Source organism: Podarcis erhardii (assembly GCF_964252035.2).
Source record: "Podarcis erhardii genome assembly, chromosome: 1".
Taxonomy (NCBI): Eukaryota; Metazoa; Chordata; class Lepidosauria; order Squamata; family Lacertidae; genus Podarcis; species Podarcis erhardii.
Genome location: NC_138497.1, coordinates 58,495,748 through 58,518,173, shown reverse-complemented (window position 1 = coordinate 58,518,173; position 22,426 = coordinate 58,495,748). Strand labels below are relative to the sequence as shown.

Here is a 22,426-nt window from a genome sequence, read left to right as displayed (position 1 = left end):
TCCCCTTTCCTTTATATTTATCTTCACAACAACCCTGTAAAGTGGATTAAGCTAGGAGCCAGTGATAAGCCAAGGGTAAGGCCTCTCCTCTAACCACATTATGCAACACCAGAAGGAACACTGAGGTTCCACTTGCCATGATTTTGTGCTATGCTGGGTTACACTGGACATCATCATGCTGTCGTTCAGAAAAGTATTCACAAAGATGTAATATTCCTTTATTTCTGTGAAAATGTGTGCGCTCAAGATTATCGCATTTTAACTGGGCCATTTTATCTGATGTACCTGTTTCAACTTTACTATATTGTTACAGCTAATTTCATGGAAGTGGTTAATTTTTCTGTTTCTGATGAAACTTTGTCACGTGGAAGAGGCTATGTGAGGTTGACAATTGTAAATGCGTAAGCGGGTCTAAGATAAGCAGGTCAGTATAAACAAAGGCACAAGACCTAGACTTCAATCTGTTATGTTCTCATCTGAGTGCACAAGGATTTACACATGTCAACATTAATTATTTTGTTACAATGGGAAAGTTGGGGGCATTTTAAGCTGATACTGCAAGGAAGGTGCTGGCAAGTGTGCCAACTACATGTCTTTCATTCATCACAGGTTTCTTTCCCACTTGACGCAATCACTGTCAAAGGTATGAATTGCTTGCACCTCAAATACACCATTACCACAACACTTCGGTGTAGATTACATGTGTAAAAATGGACCCAAGAACTGGCATCCAGGGCAAACCCTTGTAATATTAAGTTTTTGCAGTAAGTAGTTTGCCTTTTCTTTCAAGAAATGTGGCAACAAAACTTTTAAATAAAGCATTTTAAAACTAAAAAAAATCCCCTTCCTTGTTAAGATAATTTGTAATGTTTGGCCATCCGGAATGTAAATAATTAAATGGTTGGAATAAAAAAAATTGTTTGGAATAATTAAAAGTGCAATTTCTGCTGGAATAAAACAACAATAATAGAATGGTCTAGAAAGGTGTGTTCCTGAGAACAACAGCAAATTCTTAGTGTCCAAAATACCACCTTAACTAAGTTTTCATAATAAAATTACATTCAAGTTTCATCCTCTGAGGATTAAAAGCTTGACAGTTTTGTAAATAAACAAGAATTATAATTAGGTCTTGTATGTTAAAACATTAATGCACCAGCAAGCAAGAGCAATAAAATATTCAAAGGCAATCCATTGAGAAAGATATAAGAGGCACACGTGGCACAGTAATCAAGGAACTAGGAAGCTTAATCTCACGGTCGGATACTATATAAGGATGAAGTTGGTTCCTAGTTTTCATTTCATTTTTTTGAAGTGGCCAGATCTTGAACAGCTACATGAACAGCTTGAGTAAGAATGCAGTCCCAAGTCATGTTTCATTTATTTAATGTATTTTTTGAGAGCTACAGTTATTTGCATGTATGAAGCAGAAACAACAATAAACAAATAAAACTCTGGATCAGAGAAAAGGCCCAATGCTACAATGGCATGAACTAACATATTATTCTCTGTCACTATGGCTGTAAAATAGAAGACAATCACTGTAACCACATTCATCAAACTGAGGGACGTAAAGCATCATGAACAACATTAACTAATTATAATTTCAAAGACACTTGTATAATTAATAGTCTTTCTAAATTGTTGCAAACTGGGCTGGTGGTGTCCTTGTACTGTCAAGTCTTTATGAAAAACAAAACTACTCCATTCTGCCCCCACCCCAAAAAAGGGCCTGTTTTGATTGTTTGTTGATGATGCAGATTTGATCCCTAAATTCCTCTGCAATGGCATTTTGCAAAGTTTATTGTACCAGAGATCTATAGAATCCTATTGCTCTTCCACAACCATGTTATCACAACCCTGGCAGCAGCTAACATATTTACTTAAGTCCTAAAATACAGTACTGTTTCCCCATGCAACTCAGACAGTTGAAGCAGCATTAATTTTGGTGTTTTAAGAACTGTTTCCCAAGTTACATTTACCGTATTTCCTTGAGTACCTCATCCAAAATCTTACTGTTTGTGGCACTCCCCATTGACCACAAGTCTTCCAACAGCCAGGAGACATTGACAGGCATGCCGGGTACAACCTCACTGGTGTATGTTTTTAATTTATCTTGTCTCGTGTATGCAGAAACAGATATAAGCAGCTTCACCTTCCAGATGCTATTCCATTAACTTGGTACAATCTCCTCCCCCAAAGTGCCCCAAAACTAGCCATTTCTCCAGTTGTATTGTCTGTTTAAACCAAACTCATCTGCCACACCCCAAATCAAGGCCTCAAAGATTACTCCTTAAAACCCCATCGGAAAGAAAATAACTGATTTGATGAACAGTAAGGCAGTTGACTTGGACATTGGCCAATTTATCTCTGAACTGTTCTTCCATAAGTGGACAGATATTGACGGTGATATAGCTACCACACATAACACTTTGTGGAAGGTTTACCTTTTTAACATAGCTATTCTGCCTAAAAGGGCCAACTATAAGCTTCTTCAAGCTTTACTTCCTAATTCTTTTGAGCACCGGGTACAGTTGATGGCAGGTGGCTAGAATGGTGCTGCTTTTCCACCAGTGTAAAGCACTACTGGTTTTGTGGGGATTCTGCTACAGCAGCTAGACCAGCCTAGACCTGGTATACTAAAAAAGACAAAATAAACCTCATCCCCACTCAAGCTGCTAATATTTCAAATGTGATGAAGGATCCACTGCTTCATTGACTCCAGCCAAGGTTAGAATTGTTCAGCTATAGGTATTTAAGGCTTATAAACCTCCGCACCTCATCATAAGCTTTGAGGCATCCCAAATCACCAGTATCTGGGAAACTGTACTCTTTAGGACACTCTAGCGCTATTTCTGGCCTAAGCACTGGTTTAACACAACACACTGAGGAATAAGCAGCTACAGGTGTTACAGTGAAAAGGGTCAGGCCACCTGACTTACGCTCCTGTGCATGCCCCCTACAGGAGCATCCCCAATGAGATTTCTGAGCACTGTATTCAGCCCAATGCAGTGGCATAGCACTGCTTGCTGACACCTGGGGCGGGGAAAATGTTGCACCCCTCTGATGGAATGGGCAGTTTTTGGGGGGTGCACCAGGGGGGCGCATGCAGAGCCCATGCAGAGCTTGGATGGAGTCTGCCTCCAACAGGCTCCTCGACTGCTGCCTCCATCCACCTGCTCACTAGACACGCCTCAGCTGCTAGGGCTCTGTGCCTGTCATGGGGGCACCTGATTGCGCCCCCTCAAAAATGTGCATCCAGGGCAATAGCCCCCCTGGCCCAATGCTCTGTGAAACATGCTTTCAAATGTGATGCTTTCCATGCAGTCATGGCTAATAATTCTATGACTGGGGTTTAATATACATTTCTGCTTTTTTAAAAAATCATAATCAAATGTATACGATCCAAGCGAAATCTGGAGAAACTGTTTGCTTGCCTCATAATGGGAAAATGTGGAAATATTTCTTGACTCCTAAAGGCTGACAAGATTTTACGAATCTTACCTAATTCTAATGCCCTCAAAGCTCTATCCACACACACATTAAATACTTTTAATTTAAATATATGGTATTTGAGAAGGGCACATGCTGAGGATGTCTGGTTTCAACTATGTACCTCCGAATGTAACTGGAGGAGCAGCTTGTTCCAAGAGTCTTGTTAGTTCAGAATTTGCATAGTAAGCACACATTGCTTGAACACACATATAAAAGCCCATCTACTGCAATTGTTAGAAATAACTTTGATTGTGAGGGAGGCAGTCTACTGCACCCTGCATTTTTTTTTTTTATTTGAGTTGTCTCACAAAATCTTTAAAGCGTTGCTTCATTGCAAACAGCTGCTTTCTAAGAGTTTCAACTCTCTTCTTCCCTTGCCTCTATACTTGCCACGGCTCTTGGAACCTCGCTGTAGAACTGCTTCACAACTGCAGAAAAGATCTCTATGTAATTTTACAATTAAAAAGTAGAAGAACAAAGCAACCTGTACGTTTGCAGACTTGCATTCACGATGTTTGGAATTATGGTGCCCAGATGTGGATAAAAAACCAGCAAGTTCTCTCAAATGGGTGTTGCTATAGTTTTAAGTTCGAGAGATGGAATATATTTTGTGGCTGGCCCAATAGTGGCAGATATTTAGTCAGAGCTCTCCTGACCTGGTGTATCAAACCTATTTCTTGCTTTCTCAATAGACTTATTATTTAAGATCAAGGGATGTCAAAGCAACTCTAGGGAAACACAGTTATTGTGTTTGCCTGTGTATGTGCAGGTTGTAACCTGAATAGCAGGGTGTGTCGTCACAGTATGGGTGTTTCTACAGCTCAGTTCCTTCACTGCACGACTTAAAAATCCTGGTCATTTTCCTGCCTAGAAGGCATATTTTTATTCATTTAACTTTTTTTACTACTGGCCCTGAACACAACTTCCTGGGGGGAAAATTTGGGCCCTCCTCTATGGATTTGGTGACTACACCTAGTTGCAACAGGCTGCCAAAAAGAATACTTCTATAAAGCCTTTTGTAAAACAAATAATTATCCACTATCACTTTAGATAATTTTCCTGTGATATGATTTATTTATTTCATCGTTTACCAAAAGCAAGTTCCCAAATATTCAGAATTTGAAACCTTGATTAGGCACCTCCGCCTACAGAAGTAGCATCTGCCACCACACCGACTGTAAATCATGCTGGTTTACTAATACGTTAACCATCCCTTCTCCAAAGTCCAGAGGGCAATGTTTTGAAAAAAACCCAACAACCACCCTAGATATAAGGGTTTTACTAAGGCAGCCACGTACCCAGGATACATAAATTTAAGTCCAGTTACCATGACCGTACCTATGTTGAAAATTCAAAACCGCTAGAGATCTTCCAGTACACTTAATCACTGTTCCGAAATGGGTGCCACACTTTTGCCCAGAGGACCACGGAGACTTAGGTTAATACTGAATATTTTCCAAGTGCCAACACAAACAACCGCCTTCGCTTTCCAGTAAGCAACCCACAAAAAAACCTTGCAAAACAGTCGCCAAGTAAATACCTGGCGAGCAGCTGCTGCCCAGCCAGTGACAGAAACCAGCATCTTATTGGTTTTTAATGACGCGTGTCTAAACCTGGAGATTCCCTTTCACGTGGGAATGCAGCGCTTTCAGAGAGGCCCGCCTCCCCGCCATCTAAGGGCTCGGACGTACCACGCCAAAAAAAAAAGAGAGCAGATTCGCCGCCCAGCCCGACCGGGAACTCCGCCCCGCGGCCTTTCAAGGCGAGGGCAAGCGTCTCACTCCGCCTCACCATTGTGCTCCTCCGCTTAGGTGGCCTTGCGCCTGAAAGACCGGCGTCATAATATTCAGGCTCTCGCGAAGGCACACTCGGGAGACGGGCGTGAGCTGCTTTAGCCGCTTGCCGATCAGGCGCTCTGCGAGGGCAGCCCTAACGGATGAGGACCCCGCTCCCTCCCTCAGCCCGGTCGCTCGCCCCCTCCTTTTTTGCTCTGCCCCGCCCCTCGCGTGCGCGTGCGCTCTTGGCCTTCCCTCCCTCCTCTTTCTCTTTCCCCTCCGTATCTCGGCGCAGAGGTAACAAGGAGGAGCGGCGAAAGTGACGGGGCTGGAGTGGGCAGAGGCGGCCGTCCCCCTCCCCCCCCCTCGCGCGCGCAGACACCCACATTGGGCCGTCCCCTTCTTGCCCTCCCGCGCGCCCTAGGGATACTCATTTCCATTCTCTCTCACACACGTGCGCGCGCACCAAGCACACACGGTGAGGGAGCGAGGAGTGAAAGGAGGGCCGGACGGACCGATGGGAGTGCGTGTGGGGGGGGGGGCGGGCGCTGTCGGAGAAAGGATTGAGCTAAAGGAGGGGTGGCTCCTCCAAGACTGTTGGGCGGGAGGAGGAGGGAACGGCGCTGCGGGCAGGCCGCCGGTCACGTGGGCCGTGCCGAGCACGCGCCCGCGCGAAGGGCTGCCTTTCTTTTTTTCCCCCTCCCTTCCGCTGACGGACCTTACAAGTCAGGTTGCCTTAGAATCGCTGGGCGCGCGCCGACAGGTGCGGTCTGAGTCGCGCGTTCGAGAAAAGGGGGTGGGGAGATAATTAAAACAACAGAATAAAAGGATTCCGGGCAGGAGGCGTTTCCTTTCTCCCCCTCCCCTGGCGCGCCGTGTCCCCTCCGGCGGCCCGTCCGTTCGCCCGCTTCCCTTCAAGGGCTGACTCGCGCGCTCTCTCGCCCCCTCCCTCCCTCCCTGCCCTTCGAATCCCGTAACGCCGCGCTCTTCTCTCCTCAGTTAAGCGATGCCCTCGGCCACCAGCAGCGCGATGGCGAGCAGCGGCAGCAGCAGCGGCGGCGGCGGCAAAACCGGGAACGAGGCGGCGTCGGCGGCGCCTCCGGCAACGGCAGCCGCGGCAACGGTAGCTGCTGGGGCGGCTCCATCCCAAGCGGCGTCGGCGTCGGCTCCGGGCGGCAGCACGAGTTCGGTGCAGACCGAGGCCATGAAGCAGATTCTGGGCGTCATCGACAAGAAGTTGCGCAACCTGGAGAAGAAAAAGGTGCGGAGGCGCAAACCCCCCCTCCCCCTCAATCTCTTCTCCTCCCCCCCCCCACCGGCCGATGCCGCTATCTTATCTGGTGGGGCCGGGCGGGAGGCGTAGCCGCCTATCGCCGTGCCTTCCCTTCGGGGCCCTGCCGGCCTACCCCGCCTTTTGTTTCCGCGGCCGAGGGGAGGCGGTGCGGCCTTCTCCCTTTGTTCTTTTTTTCCGCCGCCAACGGGACGCGTTTGGGGGGCCGTTGGAGCCCGGGGGCTTAACTGCCTTTCCAATCCGCCCCCCGCCCTCTCCTCGCTTCCCGCCCGAAGTGCGGCTTTGAAGGCTCGGTGGCGGCCGAACTACGAGCGACCCTCTTTCTCCTCTCTACTCTTCCCGCCTCTCTTTCTTTCTCTCCCTCCCCCCCCCCGGTGCACATGGAGCCGGCCAGGACCCAACATGGCGGCGGCGGCGAGAGGCAGCGGTTCTTCCCAGAGAGGGAGGCTCATTGTGTGAGCGACGGCGGGTGCTGCACAAAGGCCCGGCAAAGCTTCCTTCCTGCCAGAGACGCGCAGCCTCCGCTCTCTCTGTGTCTGTGTGCGCGCAACCCCCCCCCCCGTGCCCTCCCATTTTAGTTACTATTTCCATAGCCGAGTCGTAGACGCCAGATGAAAACATGCCCTCGCTGCCCCGTTGAAGATGGGTGCGCCCTGGTTAACGGCGACGTTAAAGGGCTCCGGCGTGTATGAAACGCCTCAGGCGGGCTGGCTGCGGCTCCGGCCCTGGGTGACGAGAGCTCAGGCTGCTTTGTTGGGAAGGATGTCTGTCGCAAAGTCTAGGCCAGGAAGGGAAATCAGCCCTCGTGGGCAGCATTTTTAAATTATAGCCACCTAAGTTGCCCTATGCTCTTTGTCAGAATTGCCTTTGTACACCTGGGGCACAGTGAGACTTCCTCTCAAGTGTCAGCATGCATTGGACCAAGCTGCACTTTAGAATTGAGCTTTTGGGGGAATACATGATTGGAAGCTGAGACTATGCTGCTGGAGTAACCCATTCTAGTGAAAAGTTAGTCTCTTCCTTCCACAAAACTGATACATTGTATGGGTTTATAAAAATACTGGCACTACAGTCCAGAGAATCATTCCAGTTCATCTGCATGTTCAGTGGAACTTAAATGGCATGCCACTTCTAAAGCACCAATGAGTTTGAAAAGCTAAATTATTATAGTTGTGATGGGGGTGATGTGATAAAAGTTCCACTGGCTGCACAGGAGTCTTAAAGACACCAAGCTCTTTGTATCACGTTAATTTGGTTAATCTTAATTAATTAATTAATTAATTTAATTAAAGAATGTTTATCCAGCTCTTTAGTAAAAAACAAAAAAAAAGAAGCCGCCTTCCAGGGTTGCTTCCAAATGTCCCTAGGTGTATGATATGAAACATCACACAAAAGAGATTGAGGGGGAGGAGGAAGAAAGAAAACCAAATTCTTAAGAGTTCTTGTAATGACCAGCTGGCATGGAAAGATCAAGTGTTTAAAGGAGACCAAAATTATCAATGGGCTGTAGGAATTCCCTTGTGAGGAAGGTTAAGATTTATTCGTTGACGATTGGGGGGGGGGTTAGAAGAAAACAAGTAGAAAGGGACATTATCGATGAATAGAATTATCCATGGCATGGAGAAAGCAGACAGGAAATGTCTCGTTTTCTCAGTGTTAGAACTTGGGGTAATCAAATGGAGGCGAATTTTAAAGGGTTCAGCACAGAGTATGGAATTTGCTACCACACAAGATGTAGTGATAGCTACCAGTTTAGCTTTAAAAGAGGATCAGAATCATGGTTGCTGGTCATGGTGGTGGCATACTGTTTCAATGATCAGAGGAGCAGTAGGCAGGAAGCAACAAGAGAGGACTGCTGTGTTCATGTGAAAACAAAAAGGCTGCCTAGATAGGTCTTTGGCCTTATCTGGTAGGGCTCACGTAATTTTAAACCTGTTTGACTTTGTTTACTTGGGAGTAATTACTGAATTTAGCAGAGTTTACTTCCAAGTAAAGGTGCATGGGAGTGCACCATTGGGTTAAATAGTATATATATTGATCCCAGAATCAAACTTTGATGTGCAAATCTTTTAAATGAAAATATTTCAGAACCCCATGTATAAGCATCATATTTCAGGCTTAGGAACCTTTCTGTATTGACTTTTAGGAAGCTCCACATTTATTTTGGTTTTTATGTTCCATTTTTCACTGAAAAAGACCACAAAATGGCATTGAATGTCCAGTACCAAAATTGCCAACACAGTATAAACAACACAAGCAGTTAAAAGCAGAAGTAGTAAACACAAACAAAATGTCCTATAAACTCAAGACATTATAGAAATGCACAGATTCAGGCAACAATTAAAATATAAAGACTTGTGGATAAGAAGACTTAAACAGATCCAACACAGGACTGGCAAAATAAAGATGTATTGATGTGATAGCGGGGAAAGCTCAATAAAAGTGTAGGTGTCCATGCCACTAGGACAAGAGAGTTCCTTAACTGTGACTCAGCTATCACAAAAGCCTTTTCTTTCATACCTGAACAACAGTGTGAATACTTGCTGGAAGTTGGGTGAGAACAACAAGCAATCCTCTGCTGAACTCAAGGCCAGGCAGGTCCCAAGTAGCTCAGGGCTTTATACGTCAGCGGCGGCATCTTAAATGAGGCCTAGTGGCATAAAGGCTGCCAGTGCAGATTCTGCAAGATAGTATGTGACGCTACATCAAAATTCAAGCTTGCACTCTAGAAGTAGCGTTCTGTACCAGCTTCAGTTTCCAAACCATCTTCAGGGTCTGGAAAGTTACTAGAACTGCAAAACTGTGGCCAAGCTATTCTGGTCTAGGGAAGGCTGTAACTGGTGACCCAGCTGTAACTGGAAAAAGGTCTTCCTGGCCATAGAAGCCATTTAGGCTTCCAGTGACAAATAGTCATCAAGGAACATCCTTAAATGACACATGTTGGAGAGAAGTATAGATTAGATGGCCTAAGACTGCTTACTACAACCTGGTGCCTTCCAAATATTTTGGGACTGCAGCCCTCTCATCCAGTGTATTTCAGTTAGGGATAGGCATTGTAGGAGAAACAAACCTGTGACCGTAACTCAAGATGAGAGGTTGGGTATGGTGCATTTCCCAGAACTGGGAACAGAGAGAGGAACAACTGACTGTGTAGGATTCATTTATTATTGGTCCCTAGTTTTTAATATGTAGCCCAAATTTATGTGAACCATTCACAATTGGATTGTGGTGAGAGGACTGACCTGGTATGTATTATGGAAGGTTGGGTATTTGTTACAGCACTAGGGCAGACTGAGGGGAGTGTGTACTTCCATTATCCACATAAGTATCACCTCCTTTACCAGAAAACCTCTTGACATTTGGGTGTGCTTAGAAGGTTTGCACCTGGTGTTGTACCGGATGGACAGAATGGTGATGCTGCTGGTATATTGACCTCCCTGCTGGCCAGTTGCTTCCCTGACAAAGATGTTCTCTAGCATGGTGCTGGAGGACCCCAGGACGATAGACCTGTGCAATTTCAGTACCCACATAGCTGTTGCTAGAGGGCCAGCTTGGGACTTCATGGCTTCTATGACAACCATGGAGGTGTCTTAGATGTCATCAGTTCAACACCCCGGGCAGGGCACATGCTTGATGCAGTTTTTACCTTGAGTGATAGACTGAAGGTAGGGGGGTAAAATGCACTCCCTGGCCATGGACAGATAACTCTCAGGTAAACTTTGGCAAAATGGTGGCAATTCTCCCTGGCAAAGATGGTGGGCCTGTTTGAATGGCCACCCTTGGAGACTGATGAAACCTCCTGGGTTCCTGAACACACTGGGGGCTTCTAGTAGAGAAATCTGCTGAGCCTGTCAAATTTCTGGTCTTTTCTATAGATGTTGAAATAATATGGCTGTTTGGTTGATACAATTGGTCCTAAGCATCCTTTCTGGTGTTGCAGAGCCCAACTGGCACCTTGGTATTCTGGAGAGCTACAGGCAATGAAATGAGCTGGACAAAAGACTAAAGGCCAGATGGTACAGGACATAGTTTGAAGCCCACCAACAGTGGTTAGTGAACATAATTGTGACTACCATGTGGCAGCACAGGTGGCAAAGAATGCATATTTCGCAGCTTGCATTACATCTAGTAGTTGTTTGGCAGAGCTATTTCAGATCGTCCAAAGGTTGCTGACTCCCACTGTGGGGGAAGAACCTCTGGAGCATTCAGGGAGCTGCTGTGAGCAACTTGCTGCACACTTTGAGCATAAAGTTCGTTTACTTCAGAGTGACCTTGACACTGCTTTTGTTTCGCTTGTAGTCAAAGTAGCCAATGCCAGAGTCTGTGATTTTCGTGGAATTGGTTTTAGTTTATGCAGCCACATAAGGGCAAAGTGCTTGCACCTATACTTTGTTCACAACTATGTGCCCGCTTGATCCCTGTTCCTAAATCTAACAGACTTTTACTGATTGTGTTCAGGATTTGTTAATGCTTCTCTGTGTCAGAGTGTGGTTTCTGCTGATTCGAAAGGTGTGGTGGGATGACCACTCTCAAGGAAATTAGCCCTGGACCTTTTGGTTTGGAATAACTACCAGCTAGTTGTAAATACCTCTTTTCTAGAAAGTTGGTGGAGAGGGTCCTAGTGGGGAAACTTGAAGACATTCTTAGATGCCACAGATTATTTAGGCCAGTGGCTCCCAATCTTCCCCCATGAACCATTTGAAAATTGCTGATGTTCTTGACTGATCACTTAATTTTATGCCTGGTGTAGCAATTGTAATGAGCTGTGCTAGATGTTTTGTGATTCTTAAATTTTATTACAGACACTCCAAACCACCTGTATGATGCTTGGGAACCCTTGATCTACACCCATTTCAATCTGACTTTAGGCCTGGCCATAACACCAAGTCAGTCTCAGTCCCCCTTATGGATGACTTTTATCAACAATGGGACAAGCGGAGTGCAGCTGTACTCCTGTTTCTTGATCTGCGCAGCTTTTGATAACCTCCAGAATGAGCATGGGAGAGTGCTTTTCTGCTCTGGCACTTGCACTGTGGGGTGCTGCAGGGCTGTATTTTTAACCTCTGTGCTATTTAATATCTCTAGAACTGTTGGGAGTGGTCATTAGGAGTTTTGTGGTAAGATGTTATCAGTATACTGATGACACTCAGCTCCATTTATCTGAAGCTGGAGGCTTTGCACCAGTGCCTGAATGCAGCACTTGATATACTTTATGAAAGTGCATATTATAAATAGTTAAATAAATTATTTTTTAAAAAAACCCACTGAGATGTATGAGGGAAATTAAGCTGAGCTTAAATCCTGGCAAGACTCTGGATGAGTGGATCCCATGTCCAAGAAACTGGCCAATTGCCTGTTTTGGATAGGGTTGTATACCCCAGCTTTGTCACTGGAGACATATGTAGCCTTGGTGGCTAGGGGTGTGTTTTACCAGCTTTGGCTACCTGCCCCATTTCTCCAGCGCAGGTAGAACTTGACAGAACACAACTGCGGATGAAAATTCTGGTACAAATTATAGATAATTATACTTTTATTTAAGTCTTTAAAGATAAATAGCTTACTTTTTGTGTTTATAATTAACCTATAAGAGTACAGTACCCAGTCTGGTGGCTCATCCTGTGACTGCCCTAAGCAAAACTTATACATATTTTGTCAGCTTCCTTTGAGCAGCTTCTCCAGTCTAACCTCCCAATAGATAGTGGAAGGAAAGCACATGGAAGCTTGCCTCCAAGGAACGCATGGAATACGTCTCATGTGCCAGCACTGTCACCAACACCTGTATGCTAGCTCCATGGATAGTGTCCATTATGTAAAAAAAATGATACAGTATATACTCTTGCATTAGGTATAAATAGCACCTCAAATTAATACATGTGGGGATCAGCTAGGGCTACACAGAACCCTTTTTATAGTTTAAAATTTCATAAGTTACCTGACGTTAAGGAAGGATAGGTGTGGGAACTGAATAAAATCCTTCCTTTACCAAGTAGCAGGATTTCCGCACCATGGGTCCTGCAACTAGACAGAGAGGGGAGCCACACACTGCATTTGTACACACAATCTTGCTGCTGTGTATGTAATGCTCCCCATCCCCTTAAACTGGGAAAATGCTCTGCCATTTTCTAACATGGTTGTCATGGATGTACCGATTTTAAATTGTTGCTAAATCTGGCTCCAAATATCATCAAGTAGGAAGGATTACCTTTTTTATCTGCTGTGTAATCAAATATGATCCACAATTATTGATTCAGATAATAAATACTTTGCAGGTTGCAAATACAGTAGTACCTCTGGATACGAACGGGATCCGTTCCGGAGCCCCGTTCGCATCCAGAATGCAACCTGCAACTGCGTGTGTGTGCGGGTCACGATTCGCCCTTCCGCACATGCGCGCAACGTCATTTTGACCGTCTGCATATGTGCGAACGGTGAAACCCAGAAGTAACATGTTCCATTACTTCCGGGTTGCTGCAGAGCGCAACCCAAAAGCGCTCAACCTGAAGCAGATTTAATCCGAGGTATGACTATTTTATTTTTTATTTTATTTTAAATTTCTATGTTAAAATTGATAATTTCCTTTTCATTTAAATAGGTTGCATTCATGCTGATAGAGCTTAGAAGTAAGCACAGCAGTTTTCGGTGTCTTTGATTGCATTGGGTCAAGTGAAAAGATAGTATTTGTTAAAGGTGTAAAAGTTAATGTGAAGGAAGTAGAAGGCTTTATTTGGAATAGAAAGTGAAAATATCTTCTTTTCAATGTTAATGCTAGCTAAGGATGTATTGGAGAACTATTTAACACAAAGTTAAACTGCACTGTGAAAAATGTAGGCAAGCTGTTTCCTATTGGAACATTGTATTCACTCTTAAGGAGATTGTTGTGCCAGATAGCTTTTCAATTTTTTTTTTAAAAATCTTGCTCAGTGAAAAATATAAGTTAAATTGTAGTGGTTGTTTAACTCTCTTGTCTATTTGGTGACTAGATGATAGCATAAAATTGAAAATAGAGTATAATTGAGTATATCTTGCAAGCTTCTGTTCGTATCCATCTTTATGCCTGGATAACACTCATGTGATGTCCAATTAATTTGGTGCCTAAAACTAATATTCTTATTCTTGCTTTATTCTGTATATAAAATTGCTCCTTGATAGTTACTTTGTTGACTTAGCTTTGATTCCAGTTGAACTCTTTGGTTGAGAGGTTTGAGAGTAGTAAACAGTTATATAAAGGCAACATTTTCAAGCTTTATATTGTGCATTTATAATGAATATTTTTACCCCCATCTTTCTATGAATTATACTAAAGGTGGTAATAATAAATACAAAAATAAAGACAATAGCAATGCACTAGCAAAAATACAAGCAACTGGGATTAATAGACTATAGCAGCTGTAAGAAAAGAGCAGATAAAATATTAACAGTAGACACAGTAGCAAGAGCCTAAGACACATAATCTTACAAACCAAAGCCTGGGATAAGGGAGTGAGGTATCTGCTTTTGAAGGGAGAGAATGACACACTTCAGGTGCAGCAGAATGCCCTTTCTCATTTCTACAGCTTGGAAACTGGTGTGATTCAATGAAGCCTCTTTAGAAGATCTGAACAATGGGGGACAAGGACAGGCTATCCACCAAACATCCTTGTTCTAAGTTGTTTAGGACTGCAAAGGTTATGACCAGCACTTCAAATTGTGCCTAGAAATAACTTGGAAGCCAGTGTAGCTATTTTAGCAAGATGATCCCAGCTGTGGGATGAACCAGCTGTGCTTAAAAATCTGGCTGCTGCAGGCTGCACCAACTGAGGCTGCTGGACACTTTTCAGAAGCATGCCTATGTAGAGTGCATTGCAATAGTAAATCTGGATATAATTGAAGGTGTGTGTCATTGGACACCTCTAGGAATGGGCACACCAGCTAGGATGGTTAAGGCACGCCTGCCAACACCTGACATCTCAGCAAGCTGGATCAAGAACTACCATAGACTAGATACCTGAAACTTCAATGGGAATGCAACCCCATGCAAATAGGATGAATTCCTATCATAGATTGGTTTATCTATTGAACAGAAGCACCTCTGTCTTGTTTGGATGAAGGTTCAATTTGTTGGTCCTAATCCACCTGTTACAGACATTAAACACTGGAATCCAATGGAAAAGAGAGAATTGGGTGTAATCAACTGTCAAGGCTAGAGTCAGCAACACAAATGATAAATCACCTGAGGCCAGTGCAGTTAAATATTCAAGGAAACAAATCACAGCTCAGGCCTAGTGGTCTCAGCAACGCTTTCTAGGAGGTCTTGCTCTGATGAAGTAGTTGCGAGGACTAAAGGCCCCTACTTTCCTAGTGTCTACTAAGATGCCTCCTCTCCAGGGTCTTTCCCATGAAGTATCAGGCTGCGTCTCTGCACAACCACCTTCTGCTCTTCCAGTTTCATTTCTCTGCAAGTTCTAGGAGACATGGGGAAGGGGAGCTGGTCACAGCAGGAGGGGGAGACTCTGTGGATTCTTCATCATTTTATTTGTATAGTTGTTTGTTCCTAAAATTCTTCTAAAAGTGGAGCGGCTAGGTGTACTCATAGGACACGTAGTAGGAGAGTTAAATAATATTACAGGGGTACCTTGGTTTAAGAACAGCTTGGTTTATGAACAACTTGGATTAAGAACACTGCAAACCCGGAAGTAGGTGTTTTGGTTTGTGAACTTTGCCTGGAAGCAGAACATGTTGAGTGTGTTCCATTTGTAAATTGAGTCCCCCGCTGCTATGGGAAAGCACGCCATGGTTTAAGAATCCTTTGGTTTAAGAACGGACTTCCAGAATGGATTAAGTTTGTATACCAAGGTACCACTGTACTACATTACAGTGGAACCTTGGTTTCGAACTTAAGCCACTTCGTAAATCCATTCGACTCCAGAAACGTTCAAAAACCAAGGCACAGCTTCCAATTGGGGCAGGCGCCCTGGAAACAATAGCTGGCAGCCGCATTGGACATTCGGCTTCTGAAAAACGTTCAAAAACCAGAACACTTACTGCCGGGTTTTTGCCTTTCGGAAGTCAATTTGTTAGCCAATTAAGCCGTTCGAGAACCAAGGTTCCACTGTACAGTGGTACCTCAGGTTAAGAACTTAATTCGTTCTGGAGGTCCATTCTTAACCTGAAACTGTTTTTAACCTGAGGTGCAACTTTAGGTAATGGGGCCTTGTGCCGCTGCCGCGCGATTTCTGTTCTCATCCTGAAGCAAAGTTCTTAACCCAAGGTACTATTTCTGGGTTAGCGGAGTCTGTAACCTGAAGCATCTGTAACCTGAATCGTCTGTAACCCGAGCTACCACTGTACTAGGTTATTGGCCTCATACAGATGTAAAATGTTTACTTTACAACCATGATTAGGGGATCTTGCTGCATGCTTGCATGCTTTCTCCAGTCTCTTCCGCAAATACTGCATTTGCTGTATTACACATGTGGTGCGGCAAAATAGTCTACCTGCTCTGTACCTACCTACCCACCTACAAATTCATCCTGGCTTTAATCACAGTCTAGGTGTGAATGAGCACTGAGTACAGTTAATAGTACAAACCAGGAGTGTCTTCATAAACAACAGGTTTGTATACTATGGTTATTGACACATTTTCAGCTCGGATACCAAGAGCTATTTTAGCACGCCTAGTGAAAGTTAAGCATTTTTCTTTAAATGACAGGCCCTCTGTACCAGATTGCCTTTGAAACTTTCTTCCGTTTCCAAATAGATTTGCCTTGTAGCATGGTGGGGGTGGGGTGGAGGAGAGATAGCTGTTGTTCAGAAAGCAGAAGTCCAAAATTTATTACATGTTCACTTCTGGATTGCAGAAAGGCTAGACCTGGCATCTTGAGAACAATTGGTCTACAAAAAGCACTGAAATGAAGGCACATGGAACACTCATTTTTAGATTATTTGAATTGGTAATCTTGCTGATTAGTTCCCATGGACAATTGAAATTTATTGCCTGATACACTGTTTTTAAGTACAATAATTTGCAGCAATGCAGAGAGGAAGTCCTTAATAAGAGGGAAATTCAGTGTTTTGTGAGTTCCTATGCAAGAGGTAGAAGTACAGTTCAGTGCCACAATGTATCACAGTTAGCATATGGCACAAGAAGCAGTGAATAAGGACACACAGATAGTTGTGTGTAAACCAGCAGACCATAAAGATACTGAGAATGAGCTTTTGCAAATTATTATACAAAAGTCTGCACAAACAGATTCATTCCTCTGGATTTTGAATTACTTTTCTAACAAAGTGCTATTCTCCTGAATCTGAAGACTGGGATCTATGAGTGGAAGAGGCTTCTCTTTAGTTAGGGTTGCCAAATGTCCGGACACATCTGAAATACTGCAGCCACAACTTCGGGCAAAACTAAAAAAAGCTCAGCACTAAAAATAAATCTGTCTGGATTTTCACTTTTTGGAATAGGCAAACCTACATTAGTGAAAGGATACAGCACCGTTTTATCAAAACTGGAAGGAGTCATTCAGGACTAGTAAGGCGCATTTGGATATTTCAAGAAAGGAGGTTAATAGTTGAAAATGTTTTGGAATGAGGATAAATATTAACTGGCAGATTATTAAAAGAATGAAACTTGGTTGACAACTTGATCTTCCAGAAGATGGAAGAACAGGCAAAAAGAAGAGCTACTCTAGAGCTGACCCTTGGCAACAGTGAAAAAATTCATGTATTTTGGTAGGTAGAACCTAGTTTAACAATAGTATGTATAAAAAGATTCTATGGATAGCCAATGTAATGCCCCCAAGTGTTGTTGGGACTCTAGTTTCTATCAGCATGTCCTGTGGTCAGAGATGATTGGTGTTGGACAATTCAACATCTGGCAAGCACCATGAAGGTACGTAGATTAGGATTAGGATCTAGCTAAAAACGAGTCACCAGCACAAAACTGCTGTTTGAAAGGCTAAAACAATTTTACAATGTCCAGATCATGAAAAGTGGTGGTATCCCTATTTTGCCGTTATCAGATCTCATCTGGAATACTAAGTCTGATAATGGGCAGTGCAGTTTAAGAAGGATATTGACAAACTGGAATATGTCCAGAGAAGGGGGATAAATAAGTTGAGGGGTTTGGACACCAAGTCATAGAAGGAATGGTTGAAGAAATTGGGTGAACAAGTGACTGTTTAAGAGGTGATACAAAAATCAAATATTTGAAGGACATTCACATAAAGGATGCAGCAGATTTGTTTCTCTGTCACTTCAAGGAAGTAGAACCTATACCACTAGAATCAAATTAGAAATAAAATATGACTAAATGATAGAAAGAACATTTTACATTACTATAGTCTCAGGAGGTGATGGATTCTCCTTTAAGATAAAAGCAGAGGCTGGCTAGCTGCCTATCAGGAATGTTATGGTAATGGATTTTTGCTTTGTCGGACAGGATGACCTTTGATACTTCCTGCAACTCATGATTCTACAGTATACTACCCTAAAGAAAAGAACTAGATGACAGTATTTCTTACTCAAAGCAAAATGATTAATTTTAATATAACTGGTCCTATAAGGAGCCTACATAAAACTGCTTTGTGTGATAATAATCCCCTGGGCAGGTACAATGCTTGAGGTTCTCTGTGTTGTGAATGTTGCATATGGAATCTGTGTGTTTGTGTGGGGAAGGATGGGTGATATCAGACAAAGACGCGTTGAAATCTGTGGACGTAAGCAACTTTAGTAACTTTTATTTCAATGCGTCTACTTTGCATATGACAAGTTGGATATTGCAAAGAATTGCTAAAAATGGAAAGCGGAAGAAAAACCCTCAAAAAGTTGTGGAACAAGTTAAAACAAACAAATGTAATGTGTTCCTTAAACTATTCTATAAAGCCTGTAAGCTCAAGCCTACACATGGCTACCCAGAAGCTAACACCATTGAATGGAATGGGGCTTACTCCTGGGTAAGTTTGTGTAGGATTGCAGCCTGAATTATATAACTTCAATAATTTTATCAGCTTTTGAGTTATCCTGCTAGGGTGGCGAACACATGATACAGAGCATTCTTGGTAGTGGCCCCACAGTTGTGGAATTTTCTTCCAGTTAATATTTGTTTGTCTCTTTAATTTCTGGCATTCGGTAACTCCTTCAAAACTTAAGGGTAATATCCAGCTAAGTCATACTAAGTGCTAACCATTGATTTTAATGGGACTAATGTTGGAATAGCACCATATCCTTTTCTGTTGCGTTTCTATAAGAGAACTTTGGTGCTTAATTCAGTATGTATCTGTTTGTGCTTCACACTGCCCTGTTATGTTGCCTTTCTTTTCTTTGTATGTTGCTTTATAACATCCTGGCCCTGAAAAGCAGCTAATAAATAACTCATTTATTTCAGCAGTTCGATACAATGTTGCATGGTCAGATAAACATTTAAACTTTGATCTTACGGTACATGTCTACTCCCTTTAAGGTTACAGTATAGCTGTTTTTCTTTTTAAATTGGGAAAATGCATATTATATTTTAAGAAATAATACAAATGTCATCCTAGTACTGTTTGTTTACCAGATGTATTCTAGTGGTTCATAAATAAATACCTAATCTCAGAAAACTCTTGTGATATTTTCTCTCTGAATAATTTCACTTGATTTCTCCTGTTAAACAAGGGAACATGGAAAACTGGACTTCTGTGTTCTATAAAGTATATAACAGTCAGTTCCATTTAAATTTGTTTGAGGTATATATATTGTGAAACTTTTTTCTTTCTTTACAGGGCAAACTTGATGATTATCAGGATCGAATGAACAAAGGAGAACGCCTTAACCAAGACCAGTTGGTAAATGTTTTGACTGAGATATTGAAAGATTTTTCATAAGAGATTGGCTTCTTTTAGCCCTTGTTCTTTTATTCTGTTCTAATTGTTGCATTATCATGGATAATGAGAGACCTTAATAACAGTACTTTATATTATTATATTCTATTATATTCAGCGGAGGTGCATTGTAACCATATCTATACACACTCTGCCATTAGGGAAAATATGGAACTATTCTATGCAAATGACTAGGAGGAAAGTCTATACACTAAAGTAAAGACTAGCGTACAGTAGATTTCTTTTTTGAGGATTAAAGCTGGGAAAGTCTTCCAAGTTTTCAAACTTCAAAAGAGGCAACATTAATTTTCCTCCTTCCCCCAGGATGCTGTGTCCAAGCACCAAGAAGTCAGTAATAACCTGGAATTTGCTAAGGAACTGCAGAGGAGTTTCATGGCCCTGAGCCAGGATGTAAGTAAAAAGTTGATGGTTCAGTTCAGACGACACTTAGGGCACAGGCTGCATAGAGGCAACAAACTGCTTTATGTGTCATGGCAAACTGACTACTGTGAATCAGGAAGTGGAAAAGGGAATCATTTTAGCAAGGTGAAATAAAATGAGCACTCACCATGTTCCCAAGCCATGGTTTGACCGTGATTTGTGAACTGGACAGGGAGATTTTTTTTCTCTGTTCATGTTTAACGTTTTAGACTGCACTCCTGATTCCACTTACTTGGGAGTAGGCCTATTGATTTCAGTAGGACTTCTGAGTAGGCATGGTTAGTTAGGATTGTGCTGTTGGTCAAAATGAATGTGGTACCTGTGAATGACGTTCCTAAAATATGGTTGATGTGGATAAAATCCCCCCCCCCATCTTTCATGTATGTAGTAGCAGTGTTGGGCTGATTTTTCTTACATTTTAAATCATGATAAATCCTTTCCTTTAATCCGGTGTTGTTGTTGTTTTAAATTGGCATAGCTCTGCTGAAAAGAAGGAATAGAGGAGGACAACATGAGTCAAAAGTTGATTTTTCTTCTATTGTTGAGATCGCAAACGTTGAAAGATTAAAAATGTCTGTGATCCTATGTAGTCTTCACATACATTATGCAGATATTAAAACAGGTTTTCTAGAATCTCTTTAGACGTTTTTGATAAGTTCCAGCAGTCTGGTTCCATTATGCTTCAGTCTTATTTTAGATGATAGTGCATGATGCTGCAGTGCAGTATGTGAGGCAGAGATACAGTTCTAGAAAGGTGGTAAACCACAGATGATGGGGAGTGGAGGACTTCAGCAATGGACTGGGAAGAATGGAAGTAGAGAAAGACAGCTGGCATACCTGTTTGTCCACATTCCATAAAACTTTCTGGGAAACATTGAGAATATTTGAAATGCTGATAAAACTGGGAATATTTTACTTTTTGTTCATTCATAAGTGAAGAGAGGGTAACAGTTTAAACTGGTCACAGTTAATTGTTAACCCTAGTGTACTTTATTACTAGATTCAAAAAACAATAAAGAAGACAGCTCGACGGGAACAACTAATGAGAGAAGAAGCTGAGCAAAAACGTTTAAAAACAGTACTTGAATTGCAGTTTATTTTGGACAAATTGGGTGACGATGAAGTGCGAAATGACCTAAAGCAAGGAACAAATGGAGTGCCGGTATTAACAGAGACGGAACTGTCAACACTAGATGAATTTTACAAGCTAGTTGAACCTGAACGGGACATGAATGTGAGGTATTGTGATTGCCAGAATGATTCTGATATGGTTAATGAAACAATCCAATTAATCTCCTTTGCAACATTTGCAAATGTTTGAGGTATCTTATGCTTCCATTAATATTTTTGTTGAAGGTTGAGTGAACAGTATGAACAGGCATCAATTCATCTGTGGGACTTACTGGAAGGGAAGGAAAAGCCTGTATGTGGAACAACTTGTAAGTATGTTTATCTTTCTTAACATTAGATCTAAAGTAGCACTTCAAATACCAAGCTTTTAGAGTATTCACAATGATTCTGTTACATGCTATTTCCAGTGTCAGTGGTTATATAGTAGCTGAATAGCTGACAATATGCTAATTTACAGCACATTGTATTCTATTATCATGTAACCTTACTCAGCACTTAATGAAAACCATTGCTGGTTTCCGTTTGTTCATCAGTATTTTGTGACCGCTTAGCAACACTTGCTTTCCAGAAATTGGGTTAGCAAAAAAGCCTTTCAAAGTTTCATTTGACGTAGTAAAACAGATAATTTCACAGGCCTATCAAGTAGTAACTGATAGCTGTAGCAAAATTTTGCAGCAAATACACTAAAAGAAACTAGATTCAGATGGTTTGATGGAATCTCCCATGTACAGCATACAGATGCCTAAGTGCAATGTGGTCATACATAAAAGGTATGGGATTGCTGTATACAGTCATAGTTGGTATATTATATAAATCCAGAGCCTTCTGAAGAATTGTTCAGTTAAAGGAGTGGAGAACATTATTTCAAAAATAATTAACTGTTACAGTGGCTGAAAGAAGCTATGGTAGAAGATATATTTGGAAGTATGTAATCAAAAACCAAATCAAGAGTAGTGTATTTAAATCACTATATTTAGTCATATTTGCTGAGGAATTTTATCATTAAAAGTTTATCTAAGCTATTTTTGTTTAAAGGGTACAACTTGTGTGTTGAAACTGTTTGTCATTTTAATAATCTAGGTTTAAATAGTTTTCATGTTTCAGTTACTGGTTTAGTGATTGAGATCATAGTTTATCTCCCATAATATTAATTTGCAGTGCATATGTAAAATTGAGTCCAGGATGTTTGTGTTTAGATTAAGCCACCTATAGGATGACCTGCTAATTTTGCTATGCTAGGTCTCATGAGTGATCTGCATAGCTCTCAGACAGGACATAAATACACAGTACATGTGGTTGCTGAACACTACTACTTAGTGTTATTTGGAGGTACTGTCTCTGTGTATGGAAACTGCTCTCCTGAATGCTATGGCTTCCTGTCATTGAAGGAGCTCTCTCCTTTTGTTGTCTCAGTGGGGGAAGTGCTTTGTGTCACAATGTATTTCTTTTTGTGTCTTAAA

General features: G+C 42.3%; 1 protein-coding gene across 5 annotated transcripts in view; it reads left to right on the top strand.

The window, feature by feature from the left end:
* The first annotated feature begins 5,561 nt into the window (after positions 1 to 5,561).
* CAPRIN1 (cell cycle associated protein 1) overlaps positions 5,562 to 22,426 on the top strand; it is a 34,427-nt gene continuing 17,562 nt past the window's right edge. For 3 of the 5 annotated variants that reach the window (XM_081834884.1, XM_081834885.1, XM_081834886.1), the window contains exons 1-6: positions 5,892 to 6,030; positions 6,267 to 6,528; positions 19,296 to 19,358; positions 19,719 to 19,805; positions 20,836 to 21,074; positions 21,192 to 21,274. In XM_081834884.1, the coding sequence (XP_081691010.1) occupies positions 6,274 to 6,528; positions 19,296 to 19,358; positions 19,719 to 19,805; positions 20,836 to 21,074; positions 21,192 to 21,274 (727 nt within the window). In that variant the 5' untranslated portion in view covers positions 5,892 to 6,030; positions 6,267 to 6,273. Of the gene's footprint in view, positions 5,746 to 5,891; positions 6,031 to 6,266; positions 6,529 to 19,295; positions 19,359 to 19,718; positions 19,806 to 20,835; positions 21,075 to 21,191; positions 21,275 to 22,426 lie in introns of those variants that run through there. The other 2 variants (XM_081834883.1, XM_081834882.1) reach the window with 2 other exon arrangements.